Source organism: Barbus barbus, assembly GCF_936440315.1.
Source record: "Barbus barbus genome assembly, chromosome: 2".
Taxonomy (NCBI): Eukaryota; Metazoa; Chordata; class Actinopteri; order Cypriniformes; family Cyprinidae; genus Barbus; species Barbus barbus.
This window is the reverse complement of record NC_136730.1, coordinates 36,659,189-36,679,752: the sequence shown is the minus strand read 5'-3', so window position 1 is coordinate 36,679,752 and position 20,564 is coordinate 36,659,189. Positions and strand designations below refer to the sequence as shown.

The 20,564-nt window shown below is 36.6% G+C and overlaps 1 protein-coding gene across 1 annotated transcript in view; it reads right to left on the bottom strand.

Annotated features, from left to right (window-relative positions):
* Positions 1-3,063: 3,063 nt before the first annotated feature.
* mrc1a (mannose receptor, C type 1a) overlaps positions 3,064-20,564 on the bottom strand; it is a 116,535-nt gene continuing 99,034 nt past the window's right edge. The window contains exons 23-30 of the mRNA XM_079441669.1: positions 10,994-11,099; positions 10,508-10,740; positions 9,872-10,037; positions 9,454-9,606; positions 8,025-8,141; positions 7,775-7,936; positions 7,638-7,670; positions 3,064-3,478 (exon numbers count right to left, since the gene is read on the bottom strand). Of these exons, the coding sequence (XP_079297795.1) occupies positions 3,240-3,478; positions 7,638-7,670; positions 7,775-7,936; positions 8,025-8,141; positions 9,454-9,606; positions 9,872-10,037; positions 10,508-10,740; positions 10,994-11,099 (1,209 nt within the window). The 3' untranslated portion in view covers positions 3,064-3,239. The remainder of the gene's footprint in view (positions 3,479-7,637; positions 7,671-7,774; positions 7,937-8,024; positions 8,142-9,453; positions 9,607-9,871; positions 10,038-10,507; positions 10,741-10,993; positions 11,100-20,564) is intronic.

Sequence of the window (20,564 nt, the reverse complement as noted above, 5' to 3'; positions counted from 1 at the left end):
GGCGGTAATGCACCTAAAAGCTGGTTTGCCAACCGCCAATAAACAAAAGAAGAAGAAGAACGTGTCCTTTTTGTTGCATGTGGTTGTACTGTAGAAATGACTGAGCTTTGCTCACTTCATTGTGTTTTTCCTGCATGTGCGTAATTGACATTGTAAGTGCCTATTTTACAGGAATAAAAATGAATAAACTGGATCCTCTGTTCTTACCGACAGCCCCACTGGCTTCAAGCTAGCTTCCTAAGCATGCCTGCTACGTTCTTTTCAATATGTTTTATCCAGTTTTGTTTCTTCAGCCTTATGTTCCCTGCATCTTATGTTCCCGCAAACCTAACTTTGCTAGAAGTGATGATTATCAATCCACAAAAGCAATATATGCTGTGTATTTAGTATTTAGACATTATTAGAAAATTTAAACACTATTGTAATATAATTAAAAATGACTTAAACCACAAAAATATGATGGCTTTATGTTGAATGTCAACTCCATCATTGGCCCGTCACCACCGTCAGACAGAAAATATATAGTGATGTATAGTGGTGACATTTGATGGAGTTGACATTCAACATGAAGCCAAATTTGGCATTTCTTTCACAAAACAAATGGAGTTCATGTAGAAGCCATTTTGTTTTCTCTATTGATGCTAGATGCTAATAGAACCTGCTTCAGGACAATAAAATAATCTAAACTTTTTAAATAATTTCCTCAGAGGAAAGGGTGTGGACATATCATGGTTGTGACACAGGAAATATTAACATTAGGATTTAAAATATTCTAAAACTATAAAACTCACCAGAGCCTGTCTGACATTGATTTACTCTGAAGAGGTGGAATGTGGCACAATATTTTCCTTTAGAGTGAGAGCTGCCCCTGATATTCCCTGATTTTATTACATTCTAATGACTATCTGACAGTGTTGTCAAAAATGGGACACACAACTTTGAAATCTTATGAAACACGAATGTATCCTCTCATATCCCTGCTTTGATATGAGATATTAAGTGTTGCTTTTGATAAAACATGGTCTTTTTCATCATTAAAAAACATTTTTATCCATTTTATAGCATATGAACAACCTGGTCTCATGGCATAAACGTACCTGGGTGCACTTTTTAGCGAGATCGTTTTTACGTACTTTACTGCACGTTTCACCGCAGTTTCAAAGAGAAATGTCCACTGAGTGGCGCTAAAACACAGGTTCAATACGTAAACATCCAGCAGCCATATCACCCTGCAGCCCAAGACTGGTTGCCCACTGAAGCTAAGCAGGGTTGAGCCTGGTCAGTACCTGGATGGGAGACCTCCTGGGAAAACTGGGTTGCTGTTGGAAGAGGTGTTAGTGAGGCCAGCAGGGGGTGCTCACCCTGCAGTCTGTGTGGGTCCTAACGTCCCAGTGTAGTGAGGGGGACACTATACTGTAAAAAGCACCGTCCTTCGGATGAGACGTTAAACTGAGGTCCTGACTCTCTGTGGTCGTTAAAAATCACTTGCAAAAAAAATGTTGTATTGTATATTTAGACTTCTTTCATTTAAACGTTTTCATATTTTAAAATAATTCCACTTCAGCAGTAACCTGCCGATTGTCTTTAAAAAGAGTCCAACCTTATGTCTGTATTCCAAAGCATTCATGAATTATAAGAGTTTAAGTATAGTGTACTTTCACAAATATGTTCAAAAATGGAGGTTACAGTTAAGGGGTTAAGCTCTTCCACATTGAATGTCTATGTAAATACTTCATAAACAGACTTTAAATATTAACTGATGGTTGTCACTTTAAGCTACTCTTTATAAAATAATTAATAACTTATTTTCACAACTTTAAGATGACAAAATCTAGACATAACTATAGTTTATGCCCAAAGATGAAAGAGGCATGTCACCTGTCGTATCTGTCCAGAAAAAATAAAAATAAAAAATTAAAAGCTGGAATACACTACACCACATTTAAAATTTGAACAGATTTTTAAAACACCAGCCAGGCATCATACACTTATCAACTTCGTAAATAGTCACAAAGGAAAACTGGGCATCATGCACTAAATGACTGAGGATCATACACTAGCAGATTTTAAATTCCTTCAGATCACAACAAACTCGTACAGAAACATGCACATTGTTGCTGGGAGACATATGACAAATGAAAACAATACGTGTTCTAAAATCAGCTGAAAATATCAAACATGTTTGATATCCTCCGACTGGGTGGAATCAAAGTCTGAAGCTAAATAATCTGTCTGTGACCATCATACACTACGCAGTTAGGCTAGTTTCTGTGCTCATCATCATGCTTGAAATGTTTTATTGGTTTGTTTTGTTATTTGAATATGTGTTACTTAGCTGAATGTGGACCAGTCATGATGTTGTAATGTGTTTGAATGACACTTTACTATGAATATAAAACTGATCAAATTGAATGCCTTGTTTCTTGATTTTAGTGCTCTGTTTTTTGTGATCGACTCAAATAAAAAAAAATTCAGTTATTCTTTAAAAAGGTTGTTTAAAATAAACAAGAATTTTTAATAAAACATTATGTGAGCTTATTGGGAACAGGGGTGTGCTTAAAGCGTACAAGAAATGTACCCATTAACCACAGCCAGACCTTTTGCATTTAATGATGTACATTTTATTTGAAATTATTTTGTCATTTAAAATCAAATTAAATATTAAGACATTGAGAGATTAACATTTTATTTTAACATAACTTCTTTTACTGAAACCAATATCTTGTGCACTAAAAATGTCCCAATGTAGATTTTTGTTAGAAAGAGAGAGATGTAGAGTGTCCTAATACATGTTTATTCAAAGAAAGGAGAGAGAAAATAAAGATTGCAGATGTTTATAAAGCAAGAACAGGTTACAGGAACTGTGATATAATTGAGGAAACATACATATACAAAAAGTGTTTAGACTGTACAGACTTCTTTAACTGTATCTAAAACTGTAATCCATGTTTGTATACTATCATCAGTTCTTTAATTAGTTGGAATGACAGATCAAAAATGTTTTTATAAAATAAAGAGCATTCAACACAAACACACGGTGGGCTCATCTGGAACACAGGTGGGCTTAAATGATACACATGCATTTTATAAGCCCTCCCCAGATTTATAAAGTACTGTATGCTCAAGTTTAAAATTTGTTGTTTGGATGGGCTTTAATAGGGACACTTCCTCTACTGTCATAGTGTGGTGTGTGTATGCATATTAGTTTGTATCTGTATGTGAAAGTGTGTATGTTTGTGTTAGGCATGCTCATTCTGTTCAATATTTGCAACAAGTCCCTTTGTATCAATTGTGGCAGGAGACCGTAACAGGTCAGAATTTATGTAGAGTCTGTTGTCAAACGTACAATCTCCAATCACAGGCCTAGGGATTTTCTTAAAAAACAAAAATGTGGCAAGCCCTGCCATAGCAATTATGACCAAGACAACCCCCACTGCGATTCCAGCAGAGCCACGAGGGGCCTCTTCCACCACAGTGACTGCAATGCAAAAACAGAAATTAGTAGCAACATTAAAATATGAATAGAATAAGAATTTAGAGATATATGTATGGTTATTTTATATTTAGGGCTGTCAAGAGCGATAAGAATCTTGAGGCAACAAGGCCACACCCCACCCTGTCAAAGAAAATCTTCTCCTGTGAGGAGATACTTTGATATAAATGTCTGTCTGTCTGTCTGTCTGTGTGTGTGGAAGACAACTTTATTTAAAAGTTTTATATTTCAGGTATAGTAATGTATGCTCATCAAGTTTTTAAACTGCCAGTTAAGTTTGAAACAATTGGTGAAAATGTATAAGCTGTCATGTGGGCTGCACCGAACCAGGTACTACATGTAAGAGGTGCTCTGAGTTCTGTCACAATACAACTGTGCCATGATTCATGCAAATATGAAAATGACTCGGTCCAAACTCATCCAGGGATTAACCAGCGCATACAATAATCAAGGTATGGGGCTGCATCATTTGTTCTAACTCGGAGGTTTCCAACCCTGTTCCTGAAGAGCTACCGCCCTGCAGAGTTCAGCTCCAACTCTAATCAAATACACCTGAACCATTTAATCAAGGTGTACACGGATACTTGAAATTTCCCGGCAGTTATGATGGAGCAGAATTATCTACAATCATGAAGAGATTAGCCATCTAGTCTAATCACATTATTTTCTTTTCTTTTGACAATCTTGTTTTAGAGTCAATCTTGTTTTAGGTCAGTGTTAGAGGAGCTCAGTTTAGCTTGACAGTTAGCATAAGTTTCCACAGTGACTAAGCTTGAGCTATGGTGAATTTGCTTTCTGAAACCAAATCAAGTGACAATAAGTCAGACTAATAAGCCTGTCTTATTTGTTAAACTTGTTTTATGAAACAGCCCCCTGCTCTGGTGTCGAAACAATGGCAGACCATCTCCAGCTCACACAGGGCGGGTCTACGCTTACACGCCAGTGTCATTTGATAGTCGTGGGAGGGGCCTGTGCAGGCTGATTTGAGAAAGTGATCATTATTATTATTGAGGATTTTTTTTAAAAAAGCACTGGGTGGATTTTTATCATTAAAGGATGGATGTGTACACACACTGCCAACATACATTTACGTTCAAATAACATGTAAAAGGGAATTTTGCATCCAAGATTCAAGAGTTTTATTTGTCACATACACAATTATACAGAGTATAACCAGCAGTGAAATGTAGGAACCAGCAGTGAAATGTAGGAAGATGACCGATCCGATGACCCCTTTAAAATAATGTAACAAAATATAATAGAAATAAGGAAGTTTTTGATAATTTTCCACGGCACACCCGACAACCTGTCACAGCACACTAGTGTGCTGCGGCACGGTGGTTGGGAAACACTGGCCTAGGAGATGTAACTGCTGGACCAATCAGGCACATCATAATTTGCTGTGCTTGAAGTGAGCACTTTTATATTTTAGTCTTTATTGGCACTTTTTCATGCATACTGGCACTTCTGACATGTTGCTGGTACTCAGAGTCAAAGCGTCAGTGTCAGCGTCTGGGTGATTAGAAATGACACTATATAAATCACACTACCAGGCGGGGTCACCTCTCATCTCAACAAATCGCGTGAATGAATGACAGTGGAGTCTGTCTCAAGGGTTTTCAATGAGTGGGGTGCAAGAAATATGATTTTCTGTAGGTTTGATATATATCATTATCTTTGTTTAGCAAGATTTCACATCAGTTTTAATTAAATTTGGCAAAGACAGTACCCCAAAGGATAATTTAAAGCCATTATGGTGTTAAATAAGAAATGTTTCAAATAGTTCCTTTCCAAGGGAACTTTGAACTGTGTCCTCTAGCGGTCGCTACGGGGAATGCCCCTGGCATGACCAGCATCTGAAACATACATAAAAACATGACAATAACATTGTCTGGTGACAGCCTATGACGCCACTACGACAGTATAAAAGGGCACCGGGAGAAAAGCTGAGAAAAGAGAAAATGCAGAAAAGCTGAGCGGATGTGATGGAAGACGAAACTCGAAATTCACTATAGCATCTATAAAGACAGCCTTCATGCTTTCAATGTGGAATTCTGGAGACAGACCTTAGTTTTAGTAGTCATGTCAAAGCAGTAACTAAATCAGCATACTATCATCTCAAAAACATTGCAAGAATTAGATGTTTTGTTTCCAGTCAGGAATTGGAGAAACTTATTCATGCCTTTATCACCAGCAGGGTGGATTATTGTATTGGTCTCCTCACCTGCCTTCCAGAGGAGACCATTAGACAGCTGCAGCTCATTCAGAATGCTGCTGCCAGTATTCTGACTAGAAGCAGAAAATCTGAGCATATCACACCAGTCCTCATATCCTTACATGGGCTTCGATTTACATTTAGGATTGATTTTAAAGTACTTTTACTCGTTTATAAATCGTTCAATGGCATAGGACCTATATACATTGCAGATATGCTCACTGAATATAAACCTAACAGACCACTCGGATCATTAGGATCGAGTCAGTTAGAAATATCAAGGGTTCACTCAAAACAAGGGGAGTCCGCTTTTAGCTCTTATGAGGCCCGAAGTTGGAACCAGCTTCCAGAAGAGATCAGATGTGCTAAAACATTAGCCACATTTAAATCCAGACTCAAAACTCATCTGTTTAGCTGTGCATTTGATGAATGAGCACTGTGCTACGTCCGAACTGACTGCACTGCATTTTATGTATAATAATTTTTATTTTTAAATCAATTTTAAACATTTTTAAATTTCTGGTTTTATTGTTGTGATTATTTATTTAGGATTATTTTACTTCCTTTTATGTAAAGCACTTTGAATTACCATTGTGTATGAAATGTGATGTATAAAAAAAACTTTCCTTGCCTTGCCCTCAGCATCAGCATGGCAGAATGGTTATATTGTTCCCCATATTGACCGTTAGAGGAAGCAGATCGAAGTTCCCTCGGAAGGGAACATATCAGGTTACGTATGTAACCATAGTTCCATGGTTCACCCTTTTATACTGTGGTTGCACTGGTAGTGACATCATAGGCTGTCGCCGGCCAATGTTATTGTCTTGTTTTTATGTATGTTTCAGACACCAGTCACACCAAAGTTATTCCCCGTAAGCAACCGCTAGAGGACGCATTGTCTCGTTTCCTTCTCAACTCAACTCAAACTATTTATTTATAAAGCACTTTCAACACCAAGACTGAACTAAAGTGCTGTACAGAGAAATATAAGAGAACAAAAATCATCTAAAAACTAAATGAAAAATAAAATAAATATAAAATAAAATAATAATACCAACAAATAACATACACAGCTATAAAGTATTGTCAAAGGCTAGAGAAAACAAATGAGTTTTAAGCGCACTCTGAAAAATACCCAAAATTGGAGAAGATCTAATAGACAGAGGAAGGGCATTCCAGAGCCTAGGAGCTGCCACAGAGAAAGCACAATCACCTCTACATTTTAGACGAGATCGCGTAACCATTAGGAGTAGTTAATCATTTGAGCGCAGCGATCTGCTGGATTGACAGACACTAATTAAATCAGTAACATAGTCAGGTGATAGACCATGCACAGCCTTGAAAACATACAACAACACTTTGTAATGAATTCTGTATCGTATAGGTAACCAATGCAGTTTGTTTAACGCAGGAGTAATTGCAGGGAACCTGAGATGATTTTTACAAAAAGTAACTATAGATTTTTAAAATTTAATTTAATTCATTCATTCCATTTGTTCAAACGGCTGATTGAACAAAACATTTTTCTTAATGAATGGGCCATTGAATCGTTGATTCACCCGATTAGGTGGGCCGGGTGCGTTAATTGCATTAAAGATTTTAATTACATTAACGTATTAAATAGACAGCTCTAACAGATCAGTAGACCTAGATTGCAGGGAACACTGGGCACAATCGCACTTGTGACCAGTGTGATAGCCCCCTAAAAACTCATCTACAAGGATGTGTGTGTTGAATATGGACACTTGTGTTGGTGCTATCAAACTGAATTAATTGAAATTGAAATAGGTAAATATGTGATTATAGAAAAAACTAAAAAAAACAAACAAAAAAAATAAAAAAACATTCATTTGCAAACTTTGACAGCCCTAATTATAATTAATTACAATTAACTCCTTGCAGGACTTGAACTGTAGATGCATTACATACGTGGTATTGATGGTTTCTCTGTTGGTGGTATAACTGAAATATAAAGACATATTTGTACATGTTTATGAAAGGTAATCTCTAATATTAAACAATGTAAAAAATATAGTTGCATTAATATATTTGTTTGGACAACTAACCTTTTGCAGTCTTGCAAATGTAAGGCTTGTAAGAATTGCAGTTTGTGGTACTCCACATACCAGTGCTTGACTGGACTTCCACACAGCTACCAAAATCACCGGGCATCTGGGGTTTCCAGTTTGTGTAATCTACCACCATATTATCAATCCACATCCATTCTCCTGTGACACACACACACACATACAGACACATCAGATGCTTCTGAGATCATTTTGAGTATTGTGTGTTTGGATTAAATACATTTCTAACCCATATGACTGCGGTGCATGCCAATCCAGAATGATTTGATTCCATCCTGCATGATCTCAATATTCCGATTAATAAACATGGATTCTGTTGGGTCTTCTATAGTCACCAGTGATGCTCCTGAAATTAGAGATCAGTCTCGTTATTATTTTTTTTCAGTCACCAAAAAGCAAAATAAAAGTGGTCCAATAAAAGTGGGAAATCAAATATTTTATGTTTGTCACATTTGAAGCTTGAACATTTTTCAAAACATTTCCATACTGTGTTTGCCAAGAAGAAAAAGTCATACTCTCACAGAAATTCATACTTTCAATAATAGTATCCCTACATAGATGCAATACTATACTCTAAAAAATGCTGGGATAAAAACAACCATTTCAGGATTATTTGGCAACCTGGCACTGGGTAAATATTGGACAGAACACATGCTGCGTTATTTTGACCCAGATTGTTGGGTTTTATACATTAACCAATTTGCTGGGTTGTTTTTTATTTATTTATTTTTATAGTGCTGGGTCAGTCAACCAATTAAAGGTTTTTCATTTTTAATAATAAAAAATGCACTCCAAAATGTGTATTATACAGTACAAGATCAGTAGGCTATATAGTATACAATTTATTTAGAACAGCAAGAGCAGTCAATCTGTGGGAAGAAAACTGCTATCAGTAGGCAGTTCCAGTTCATTAAATGGTGGTGCCGGCGTGTCGTTTGCTTTGAGTGTAGATCCGTCGAATGCTGAATTGTAGAAGCCTAGCATTCTAAGCAAAAGTTAGCTGCGACAAATATATATAAAAAAGGGAGACTACAGACGATTTACTAATAATCTGACTGGAATACAATTCAATACAAGCCTTAATTTCATTCAGTAAGTTTTCCGTCCGTCACGTTTTTTTTTTTTTTTTTTCAGAACAGAACACAAAATTAATATTGACAATGTATACAGTTTTAACCAGTTTGGCACAGTTTACCCAACATTGGGTTACACTGACCCAGCACTGGGTAGGTGTCATCATTTGTACTGACAGTGAAAAAGACCCAGCAGCCGAGTTACATAAAAATCTACCCAGCACCAGGATAAAAACAAAAAACAAAAAAAAACATTTAAAACAACCCAATAAAATGACCCAACAAGCTGAACCCAACATGTGAGTGAGTGAGTGAGTGAGTAATCAATCAATCAATCAATCAATCAATCAATCAATCAATCAATCAGAAAACAGAAAACCTATCACCTGTGTAAAAAAAAAAAAAAAAAAAAAAAACAGGCTGAACGCAGCATTTGGGTTAAATAAATATACATACATACATACAAAAATAGAATAACCCAGCATTTGTTTTAGAGTGTATTGTGTGACTTTTTTTTTGTTTAAATTAAAAAAAAAAAAAAAAAAATTTACTCTTGTACACTTGTACAAAGTAAGTAATGCCTACCTATTCTCATGCATTCCACTGTGGCATGAGCCCAGTTGTCAGACCTAGAGGCCATGAAGGCATAACAGTGTCCTCTAAAAGGGATCCAGGTTTTATGCTTCTTTGACTCAGGGCAGTTCCCTGGCATCTGAGGTGGATCTGTGGGAGCAATGTCTTCGGGGCAGTGGAAGGATGTTAGCAAATTAACTTTGTCTTGAACTAGAAATTCAACTAATAATAATAATAACTAATAAAAATAATAAGTACCACTCTATAAGTGTCTGTTTTAATGTGATTATGTCTGAAATGTGAATTTTCTGCTTAAAATTATCATCACAAAATAAAATATACAAAATTTAATTTACTAAAGTAAATTATTTGTAACAATCTATATGTTTATTGCATATGTTTATTGCTTGCAGAATATTGAATGAAATACCTGTGGTTCGTTTGCACAGGGAATAATACTTGTTGCTGCATGCAGTAGTTTTCCAGTCACCATCCGTGTCAATATATACACAAGCTAAATTATTTTTGGGCTCTCCTGTTGCCCATTTACTGTAGCTTAGAAGCCAGTTGTCCACCCAGCGGTACCGACCATTTGTCTAAAGCAAACAAATTTACTTGTTAAGATTCTTGACATTATAAGCATGTCTTAACATTCTAGCAGTTACTATGGTTTCGCTATTTAGATGATGTTCAACATCTTTTGTTGGTCCTCTAACAACATTCCTGTCAAACTAAATCTTCACACTAACCCTAATTCTTGATAACATATGCCTAAAAATCAGAGGCAAATTATACGGGGATAAGAATGTTGTTAACAACCAACCTTCCAACCCCAGCACTAATCTTCAAAATCTCAGGAACATCCAGGAACATTTATTAAATGGCAAATTTTTGTTACCCATTGGTGCACACTCACACACACACACACATTATGTCAGCTTGACACTGTAGTAAACTTTTCTTTTTAAATTTACTTTACAAAATTCAAGTTTTTAAATTTTGTAATGTGTTTCAATGCTTACTTTATGCACATGGAAATTACAAATTTTCAAATGAATTTTTGTACCAGGTTGCTGTTGAGACCGATCCACAGAGGCTCCTTAAGTTTGCTGAATCTAAGTATGGTGTAAGCCTGGCTGATAGAATCAAGCACACTAGCTAGGTCAGCATCATCTGCTTTACACTGTCTCCTAGCTTCATCCCAGCTCATTTTCTCCATCTGAACCTTGTATGAATCATTTGCCTGCGTGAAGAAATATTGTGGTAGTGCTGTTGTCACAGGATGAGCAAGCTGAGAATCTATAACAGATAGGTTAAATACAGGTTACACATATTAGGTAAAATACGCTAAATAAATCAACAGTGACCTGGTCTAACAATTACTGCTTAATAAACTGGTTTGTGTTTTAATACAAGTCATAACATTATCTTGCAGAGATTTGCTTGAGCTGTGACCAGTGCATTTGTGATATACTTAACTAAAATCATTGTATTAACATTATTTCAGATATTTCAGAATTTTGTAATGATTTGATTTGATGATTGATCCAACCTGTTTTCCTTTTGCAGATGAAACCTCTTTGATCTCCGCAGACTTTAACTTTCCACACACCTGTCACCTTTTCTGGGCTTCTAACCATGACAACACAGTCAAAATTCTGAATGGAATAGAGAAAAATTATCTCAGCATAAAAAAGAAACAAACAAATAAACAAAAGTCAAACTTTTTTTATGTCAAATTTTTACCTGAATGAAAACTATGTTCATATTTATATATTACCACTGTTCTTTCACCAAGCACCCCCACTCTACTCCTTCTCACAAACACACTTGGTCTTTACTTAGCCTGCTAACAATTATGTATACAATTGGAATAAACATGAAAACATTAAATACATAAAAGACAGTAGTTAGTATAGCAGTTAGGTAGTTAATTTGTATGTACATGTTTTTATTGTTACTAGTTGTCACCAATGTAAAACTAATGGCCCAATGGCTATGTTAGCTGGCAAAGATACAGATTTAGATACAGATACAATTTTACACAGAATTTTCAGAGTTTCATTTGCATATTTTCAAGGCAAGAGTGAGAAAATTATTTCAACTCTGGTAGCCTCAAAGTCCAGCGCCTCTAAAGAAATTACCTCGACCGGAGCTAATATAAGCCCTAATAGGTGCCAGGTTAGGCAATAATCTGTTGAAGGCTCTTAAAGCCCAAAGTATACTTCACTTTTTACGCAAAGGACAGCATACAGTGCATGTGATGAGAATTTCGTCATTAGAATAGTACGTGTTGACTGTACGCACGATTTTTGTAGCATGTGCAGGTTGCACGTGCATTGAATTTGTTTTGCAATAATCAGTTGTTGCACAAGGTGGCAACACTGTCCCGGGCCGTTGTTTCAAAGTACAAAATGAAACTAAAGAGGCGGAACAATGGCAACAAGAAAATAGCAGAGATACAAGAACAACAGATGGCTGCAATGACAAGCACTTGTGACATGAGGGTATGGGATAGCCCAGCTTTAGTTCAAAAGAGTTCAAAAATTTTATCAGTCATAAATTACGGGGAAAAACTGAGCAGACACTGGACATGGATGAAGCTTTCAGGAGCGCATGTGTCAACCTCCCTTGTCAATGCACAAAATCAAATGGAGTATATTTTGAAAGGCTATGCGTTTGATTGTAAACAAACAAACAAAAAAAGTATAGTGAAGTATACTTTGGGCTTAAGTCTGAAGAAAATTATCATGTGGACAGACTCAGTGATAGTCTTGAAATGGATTTGCAGCTCAGCACAGAAATGGAAGGCCTTTATGGCAAACTGAGTGGCTGAGATTCAAAGACTTATCATACAAAAGGCTCTGGGAGCATTCATTCTTAAGGCATCATGCCTTAAGAAAATGCTAGATAAAGCCTCATTAAATTTTGAAGAGTTAACCATCATCTTGATTTAAGTAGATGCTGTGCTAAATTCAAGACCCTATAATTATATTAACAATGAGTTGGATGAACCCCAGCCATTAACTGCTCATTTTCTGGTTGATAACCAACTTACATCCCTGCAGAGGTGCTCATGTACTCAATAGCCTGTAAATCATGTTGGCGACCCTAGTTTCCTGAATAGGCAGTGTTGGGGAGTAGTTAACTACAAGTAGCGACGCTACTAACTTAACTACATTTTTCAGTAGCTTGGCAGTAGCTCAGTTGCTTTTTAAACAGTGTAGCTTTTCCAGTAGCTAACTACTTTTTGCAGCAAGTAGCGGTGTAGCGCGAGCAAAAGCTACATTGCGTTTTGTCGAGCCTGCGCGAATCAGCGCGATGCAAGGATATTCTTGTTAGATTACAAACTCATTTTTTGCCATTACCGCCACCTGTTGTTTAATCACGCATCTTGCGGCTAACGGTTCACTGACATACAGAAGTGGGTTGACACACCCATATTATCCATGATGGAGCAAGACGTGGCGGCAGATTTGGAGGATGGAGAAACAACTAACGTTAATTACCCATGGCCTTATTTGTCCAAGTTCATGTCTCTCAAAGAAACGACAAGTAAAGGTTACACTTTTTGTAACAGTCTGAGATATTTGAGTGTTGTGTGTAATAAAACCATAATTAAACAGAAATCATAATTGTATTGCATTGTTTTAAACACTAAATATTTTACTTAAAACATTCCTCAGACACTTATTCAGTTATTTATAATATACGTTGTTCAAAAAAATTAAAAGTAGTTTCAATGTAGCTAGCTACTTTTTGATAGTAACTTGTAGTGTAGCTAACTACTTTTCCAAAAGGGTAGCTTGACTGTAGTTTAACTACTTTAACTTAGTTTCCCCAACACTGTGAATAGGGAACAAGACACTGCATCAATAGCTGGCGCTATGGGGACACCTCCAGCCATGATGATGATCTGAAGCCTATATAAAACTCATATCAGTTGGCTGATGGTTCTGCTAGCGATGGCCCCTGAGGTGCTGCATCACTAGAGCTTTAAAATAATCTATCATTGGAAGGAGACAAAGGAGTACGGCAAACAACATGCATTACCAAGATGTTCCCCTGCATAGGCTCACTCAATGTTGCATCAGTATAGGTACTATACTGTACCATACTACAGTGTGACTGCTAGCTTATGAAACCATGAAATGACTACAGACGGACAGATAAAACTGACACCTGTTTAAGCAGACAGAACCTTGGAACTAGGGGTCAAATCGATAATCCAGATTATAAAATCTGATAAAAATTTGTGAAGGGGTCCAGTCTGCTAATATACAAATATCCTTCAATGATGCACCCTTAGATAATGCCTGAAAGGAGGCCTTGAGTTGATTCATAAAATGGCGTACATAATCAGTATAAGAAACATTGCTCTTGTTGATTCAGGTGATTCAACAAACTCTTTGAGTCAGTATCAGCCAATAGTCAAAATAATTGATTTGTGTCAATTAATTAATATAATTGATCACAAATTACATTTGGCTGTGAAATACCCCCAAAAGATAATTTAAAGCTATTTTTGTTTTAAATGAGAAAGTATTAAGTAGACATAATAAAGATACGCTTTAGAACAAAATATTTTTCTTGATTCAACATAAAATGTATTATACATAAATGTTTAGGCTAAAACGGCCTAACATAAATGCAACATAAAAGAAGATCATTTGAGAAACATCTCTTTTTTTTTTCCGTCGTTCATGCAATGAAAGTCACTGGTAATCAAAACAGCTGTGTTTACAACCATCTTCAAAATACCTTTTTTATGTTAATTTTTAAGTTATTCAGGTTTGAGTAAATTATTATTTTTTTTTTTTTTTTGTGTGTGTGTGTGTGTGTGTGTATGAACTATCCCTTTAAAAAAATCCCCTTGTTTTATTTATTCATTTATAATTTTAAATGAAGTAATACAATAATACTCAAAATAAGAAACTAAAACTGCCAGCAGGTGGCGGTAAGTGCCTTTATGAGTCGTTCATTCATTCATTCCATTTGTTCAAAAGGCTGATTCATTCAGCAATTCTGTAAATGGCTCACTTTATGAATGGGCCTTTGAATCATTGATTCACCCAATTTGTTCAAAATGCAGATTCATTTTGAAACTAAACACTCCTGTGTTGCTCGGAGATGCACAACAGTTCTGCTGTGGCTTTAGGTAATATTTTTGTTGGCAAAACTGAGCAAAAACAGACAATATTGTGTTTAAAATATACTACAATATTAACTTCTTATTTACTGAACTGTTGTATAAAATAACATTTGCACTTGTTATAATCGACAAAAAGAGCACTCCTGTGATTTTACTCATGCTGTTCATGTAATATTGCTTATCATATTAAATAAATATGAGACAATTCATACAGGAACATTTTTCTGCACCAATATGTTGAATTTTAGGGCATAATTGCATTTATGGAGTTGTTGTCCTGCATCATGTTTGTCAACAGTCAACGTAGGGCTGGGCGATATATCGAATGCGATATGCAAGCGCATCTCGCCAGTAAAGCCGGTTCCTTGATTAGCGGTAAATCCCTTTCACCTGCTTTCAAATAGAGCGGCATTTAATACACAGAGCCGTAGTTCACTGACAAGCTAGGCAATATCACGTTCATTATCGAAGGCGAAATATCTGCGATAATGAAAGCGATATTGCGTAGCTTGTCAGTCATCTACGGCTCCGTGTATTAAATGCCGCTCCATATATGAAATGTATATGAAATGTAAGATGACTTACAGATCTGCGGGTGGGGCCAGTGCGTTAACTGCATTAAAACATTTTAATAGCGTTATTTTTTCATAACTAATTAATTAAGTTAGCACATTAAACTGACAGGCCTGACATATATATATATATATATATATATATACACATATATATACATATATATATATATATATATATATATATATAGTCAAGTCAAGTCACCTTTATTTATATAGCACTTTTAACAATGTAAATTTTGTCAAACCAACTGCACAATATCAAAAAAGGAAAATAGCGTGTTAATAATATAAAATGAAAAGATTAAAAAAAAAAGATTTTCAGTTAAAGGCATTTCATTATTGAATTCAGTGATGAATATCAAACAAAAAATCCAGAAAAAAAAGCAGCATACAAGTGTTAAAAAAGAGATTTACATTTTAGTAAGTCAAATAAGTATTTCATCCCCAAGCAAAACATGACTTAGTACTTGGTGCTGAAACCCTTGTTGGCAAGCACAGAGGTAGGATGTTTCTTGTAGTTGGTCACCAGGTTTGCACACATCTCAGGAGGGATTTTGGTCCACTCCTCTTTACAGATCCTCTCTAAATCATTAAGGTTTCTTGGCTGTCTCTTGGACACTCGAAGTTTCAGCTCCCTCCACAGATTTTTCTATAGGATTAAGGTCTGGAGACTGGCTAGGCCACTCCATGACCTTAATGTGCTTCTTCTTGAGCCACTCCTTTGTTGCCTTGGCAGTATGTTTTGGGTCATTGTCATGCTGGAAGACCCATCCATGACCCATCTTCAGTGTTCTGGCTGAGGGAAGGAGGTTCCCATCTAATATTTCACAGTACATGGCCCCGTCCATTGGCCCCTCAATGTGGTGAAGTTATCCTGTACCTTTAGCAGAGAAACAGCCCCAAAGCATGATGTTTCCACCTCCGTGCTTGACTGTAGGGATGGTGTTCTTGGGGTGATAGTCAGCATAGTCAGCGAGTTGATGCAAAATAGCTCAATTTTGGTCTCATCTAACCACAGCACATTCTCCCAAGCCTTCTCTGAATCATTTAGATGTTCATTGGCAGGGCCTGTACATGTGCTTTCTTGAGTAGGGGGACCTTGCGGGCGCTGCAGGATTTCAGTCCATTCAATCATAGTTCAGTCCATTCAGTCGTAGTCGTAGTCAGGATTTCAGTCGTAGTGTGTTACCGATGGTTTGCTTGGTGACTGTGGTCCCAACTGCCTTGAGATCATTAACAAGCTCCTTCCGTGTAGTTCTGGGCTGATCCCTCACCTTTCTCATGATCATCCTTACCCCATGAGGTGAAATCTTGCATGGAGCTCCAGACCGAGGGCGATTGATGGTTATTTTGTATTTCTTCCATTTCCGAATAATTACACCAACGGTTGTTTCCTTCTCACCAAGCTTCTTGCTGATGGTCTTGTAGCCCATTCCAGCCTTGTGCAGCTCTAGACTCTTATCCCTGATGTCCTTTGACAGCTCTTTGGTTTTGCCCATGGTAGTGGGGTTGGAATAGAAGATACAGATTCTATGGACAGGTGTCTTTTATACACACAATGAGCTGAAATTAGGAGTATCTTAAAGTGATAGGACTAATCTGTGTTCCACATGTGCACATAACCAATCTGTGGGAGCAAAAATTCCTGCTGTTTGGTAGGGGATCAAATACTTATTTGACTTACTAAAATGTAAATCTTTTTTAACATTTGTATGCTGCTTTTTTCTGTCTCTATCAGGTAAAATAAACCTACCATAAAAATGATAAACCCTTCTTTTACAAAATCAGCAGGGGATTTAATTATTTCCCCCACTGTGTGTATATGTATATATATATATATATATATATATATATATATATATATATATATATATATATATATATATATATATATATATATATATATATATATATATATATATATATATATATATATATAAAATGGTGACTTGAATTGACCTGTTGCTTTAAAATCTGTGGTCATGAAGTCATTCGAGAGACTGGTATTGAACCACCTGGATGACATCACTGGACCTTTGTTAGACACCCTCAGTTTACTTATTGAACAAACATGTCCATAAATGATGCAGCAAACATGGGACTGCACTACATCCTGCAACATCTGGACAAACTAGAGACTTAAGTTCAGCCTTCAACACCATTATTCCAAACCCCCTCCTGTTCAAACTGACCCAGCTCTCTATGCCCACTTCCATCTGTCAGTGGATCACCAACTTCCTGACAGACAGGTAGCAGCTAGTGAGGCTGGGAAATTCACATTTAACACCTGCACCATCAGGACTTGCACCCCCCAAGGATGTGTGGTCTCCCCACTACACTTCTTCCCCTTCTACATTTCTGCACTTCTACAGTTGTACTCGGCGATCAATGAGTCTATTCTGTGCACAGTTAAATGCCTCCCAAGGCCTCTATTAAAGGGGTGGTTGATTGCGATTTGACTTTTTTAGCTTTAGTTAGTGTGTAATGTTGCTGTTTGAGCATAAACAATATCTGCAAAGTTATGACACTGAAAGTTCAATGCAAACAGAGATATTGTCTTTTAAAATTATGGCACTTTAATGCCTACAAATATGGCTCATAGGAACTACAACAAGCAACTTCTCGGGTTGGTAACATCACAAACCCTGAAATTTACATAAACCCCGCTCCTGGGAAGATGCAACAAAAGGGGTGAGGCCATGTGGTGCTGCTTTAGAGAAGCGGAAGCGTTGTTGCCATGCAGTCACAACTAGGGGTGCATGAAAAAATCTATTCATATATGAATCACAATTATGTCTTTTAACGATTCTAATGGATTCACAACTTTCCAAATCAATGTTCTAATCCTGTTCCTCATATCCCCCTGCTCTGCACAATTATGCACCAATTTGATCCCATTATGTATTTCTGAGGGAGGGGCTTCATAAAACCAGAAAATCATCAGTGTGTTCATCAGAAAAGGGACAGAGTGGTGTAGAATAAAGGTATATTATGTGAAAAATAATGTTTTTTTTTGTTTTGTATTTTTTAACAAAGCATTAAAACATATTAGACTGCACCCCATAAACACAATCAAGCTTAGAAAAAAAAAACAGTCAACCACCGGGCTCTCAAGTCTCACACATTCACCGTGAGACACACGCATTTCAACCCGTTCACACGCTCTCACGCAACACCTTGCATTTCTCACACTGAGAAGGGATAACTTGTCCCGCTATATATACAATTAATAGATGAGGGAATACGGAGGGAAGTTTTACATTTTCATTTAAGCCAAAGAAAAATCTCCATGGTGTATCTTATTTCTTTGCAAGATGGTTCTTGTTAAAAGCTATCACACAAGCTCTATACAATAGCTTTCCTTTGGTAGATAATAAATCCAACCAGTTACACAATAAAAAAAAAAAAAACCTTTAAATCCATCCAACTTTGGTGAAAGCATTAAACAAGGGGAAAAATCCTTTTCATCAGGCACAGATACTCCAGAAAAATTATATTTTATCATTAGGCTCTCTTCAACTGTAAAAGTAGATTTCAAATTCATTAAAAAAAGAGAGACCAGTCGAATCGATCTGGTGCCTAAAAAATGAGCCACCATTTCTACATTGTCCAAGTGCTCTCCAGCTAAGTCCAGCAATTGTCTTAAAATAATCACCTTTGATTCTTTAAGCTTAGAACCCCAATGAAAAAAACTGCTATTGTCAAGAAGTAGAGGTTCCTCTAGAAGCCAGTGCAGTGAGTACGGATTTTCAGATTTCTGAATATGAAATAGACTCCAAACTTTAAAAAGACTCCCATAAAAACATGGAAAAACAGACAAGTCCATTTTTAAAGGATTTAATAAAAAAAAGATGTTTGTCTAGCCCAAAACCTCCATAACTCTGCAAAATGATGTGCGCAACTGCCCTCCAGCTGACATTCACCGCACCATCTAAAAGTCTCTGTAAGAATTGTAACCGAAATGCAGCCATTCTGCTTTGTAAATACAGTCCTTGTCATCCTTCTTTTGGTAGATACAGAATGCTCTGTTGAACCCAGTGTAATCTGTCCCAAAAGAAGTCCACAAGAATCGCTTGTATTTTTCCCAATAATTGAGGGGGAGGATCAATACACGCCAACTTATACCACAATGAAGAAGCGAACAGGTTATTAATAACAACACCTCTGTATGACATCCTAGAAAGCAGCCATTTCCATTTCTCTAAGCGTCCTTTAATTTTTTCAACAACTCCTTCCCAATTCTTCCGTTGAGTCATGTCATCACCTAAAAAAACTCCTAAATATTTTAAACCAGATTTTCCCCAGACCAAACCTTCAGGAAGTATTGGTTTACCATTATTGCATTTACCAACCAGAAGTGTCTCACATTTCTTCCAATTCACCTTTGCTGAAGATAACAAAGTAAAATCATTGATTACATTAAATAAACTTTGTACATCTTTTTGTCCACTGACAAAAACTATTATATCGTCAGCGTAAGCTGATAGACATATATTTGTTGTACTTGTACAGTTTGGCAAATGTAAACCATTCATTTTCCCTCTTATTTGTTATAATAAAGGCTCAATGGCCAATGGGAACAGCATTCCAGATAATGCGCAACCTTGCCTTACACCCCTTTAAACCTGGAATGGAGCACATAAACCACCATTTATTTTTAATACACTTTCAACCTCATTATAGAGTACTTGGACCAACTTAATAAAATCTTGTTTAAAACCAAAAGCTTCTAGAGTTTTCCACAAGTTAAAGTGTTCAACTCTATCAAACGGTTTCTCTTGATCCAATGTGATCAGTCCAAAATCTAAATTAAGTAATTTGGACACTTCCAACGCATCACGAATTAAAGAAATATTATCAACAATGATAATCTTGTTTTTGTTAACTTAAGGAACATTTTTATCTCCTCTGCATTGTAACTACGGGCAGATAACGCATTTTGAGATAACACCACACTAGAACCTGAGAACTCGCTTTCACTGAACAAGCAGGAACTGAAGACGGTTGCAGTAGAGGCCTGGCAGAGCATCACCAGGGATGAAACCCAGCGTCTGGTGATGTCTATGCGTTCCAGACTTCAGGCTGTAATTGACTGCAAAGGATTTGCAACCAAGTATTAAAAAGTGAAAGTTTGATTAATGATTATTATTCTGTCCCGTTACTTTTGGTCCCTTAACAAGTGGGAGGCACATATACAAACTGTTGTAATTCCTACACCGTTCACCTGATTTGGATGTAAATACCCTCAAATTAAAGCTGACAGTCTGCAGTTAAAGCACATCTTGTTCGTTTCATTTGAAATCCATTGTGGTGGTGTATAGAGCCAAAAATGTTAGAATTGTGTCGATGTCCCAATATTTATGGACCTGACTGTAAATAAATATTTTTATTTTATT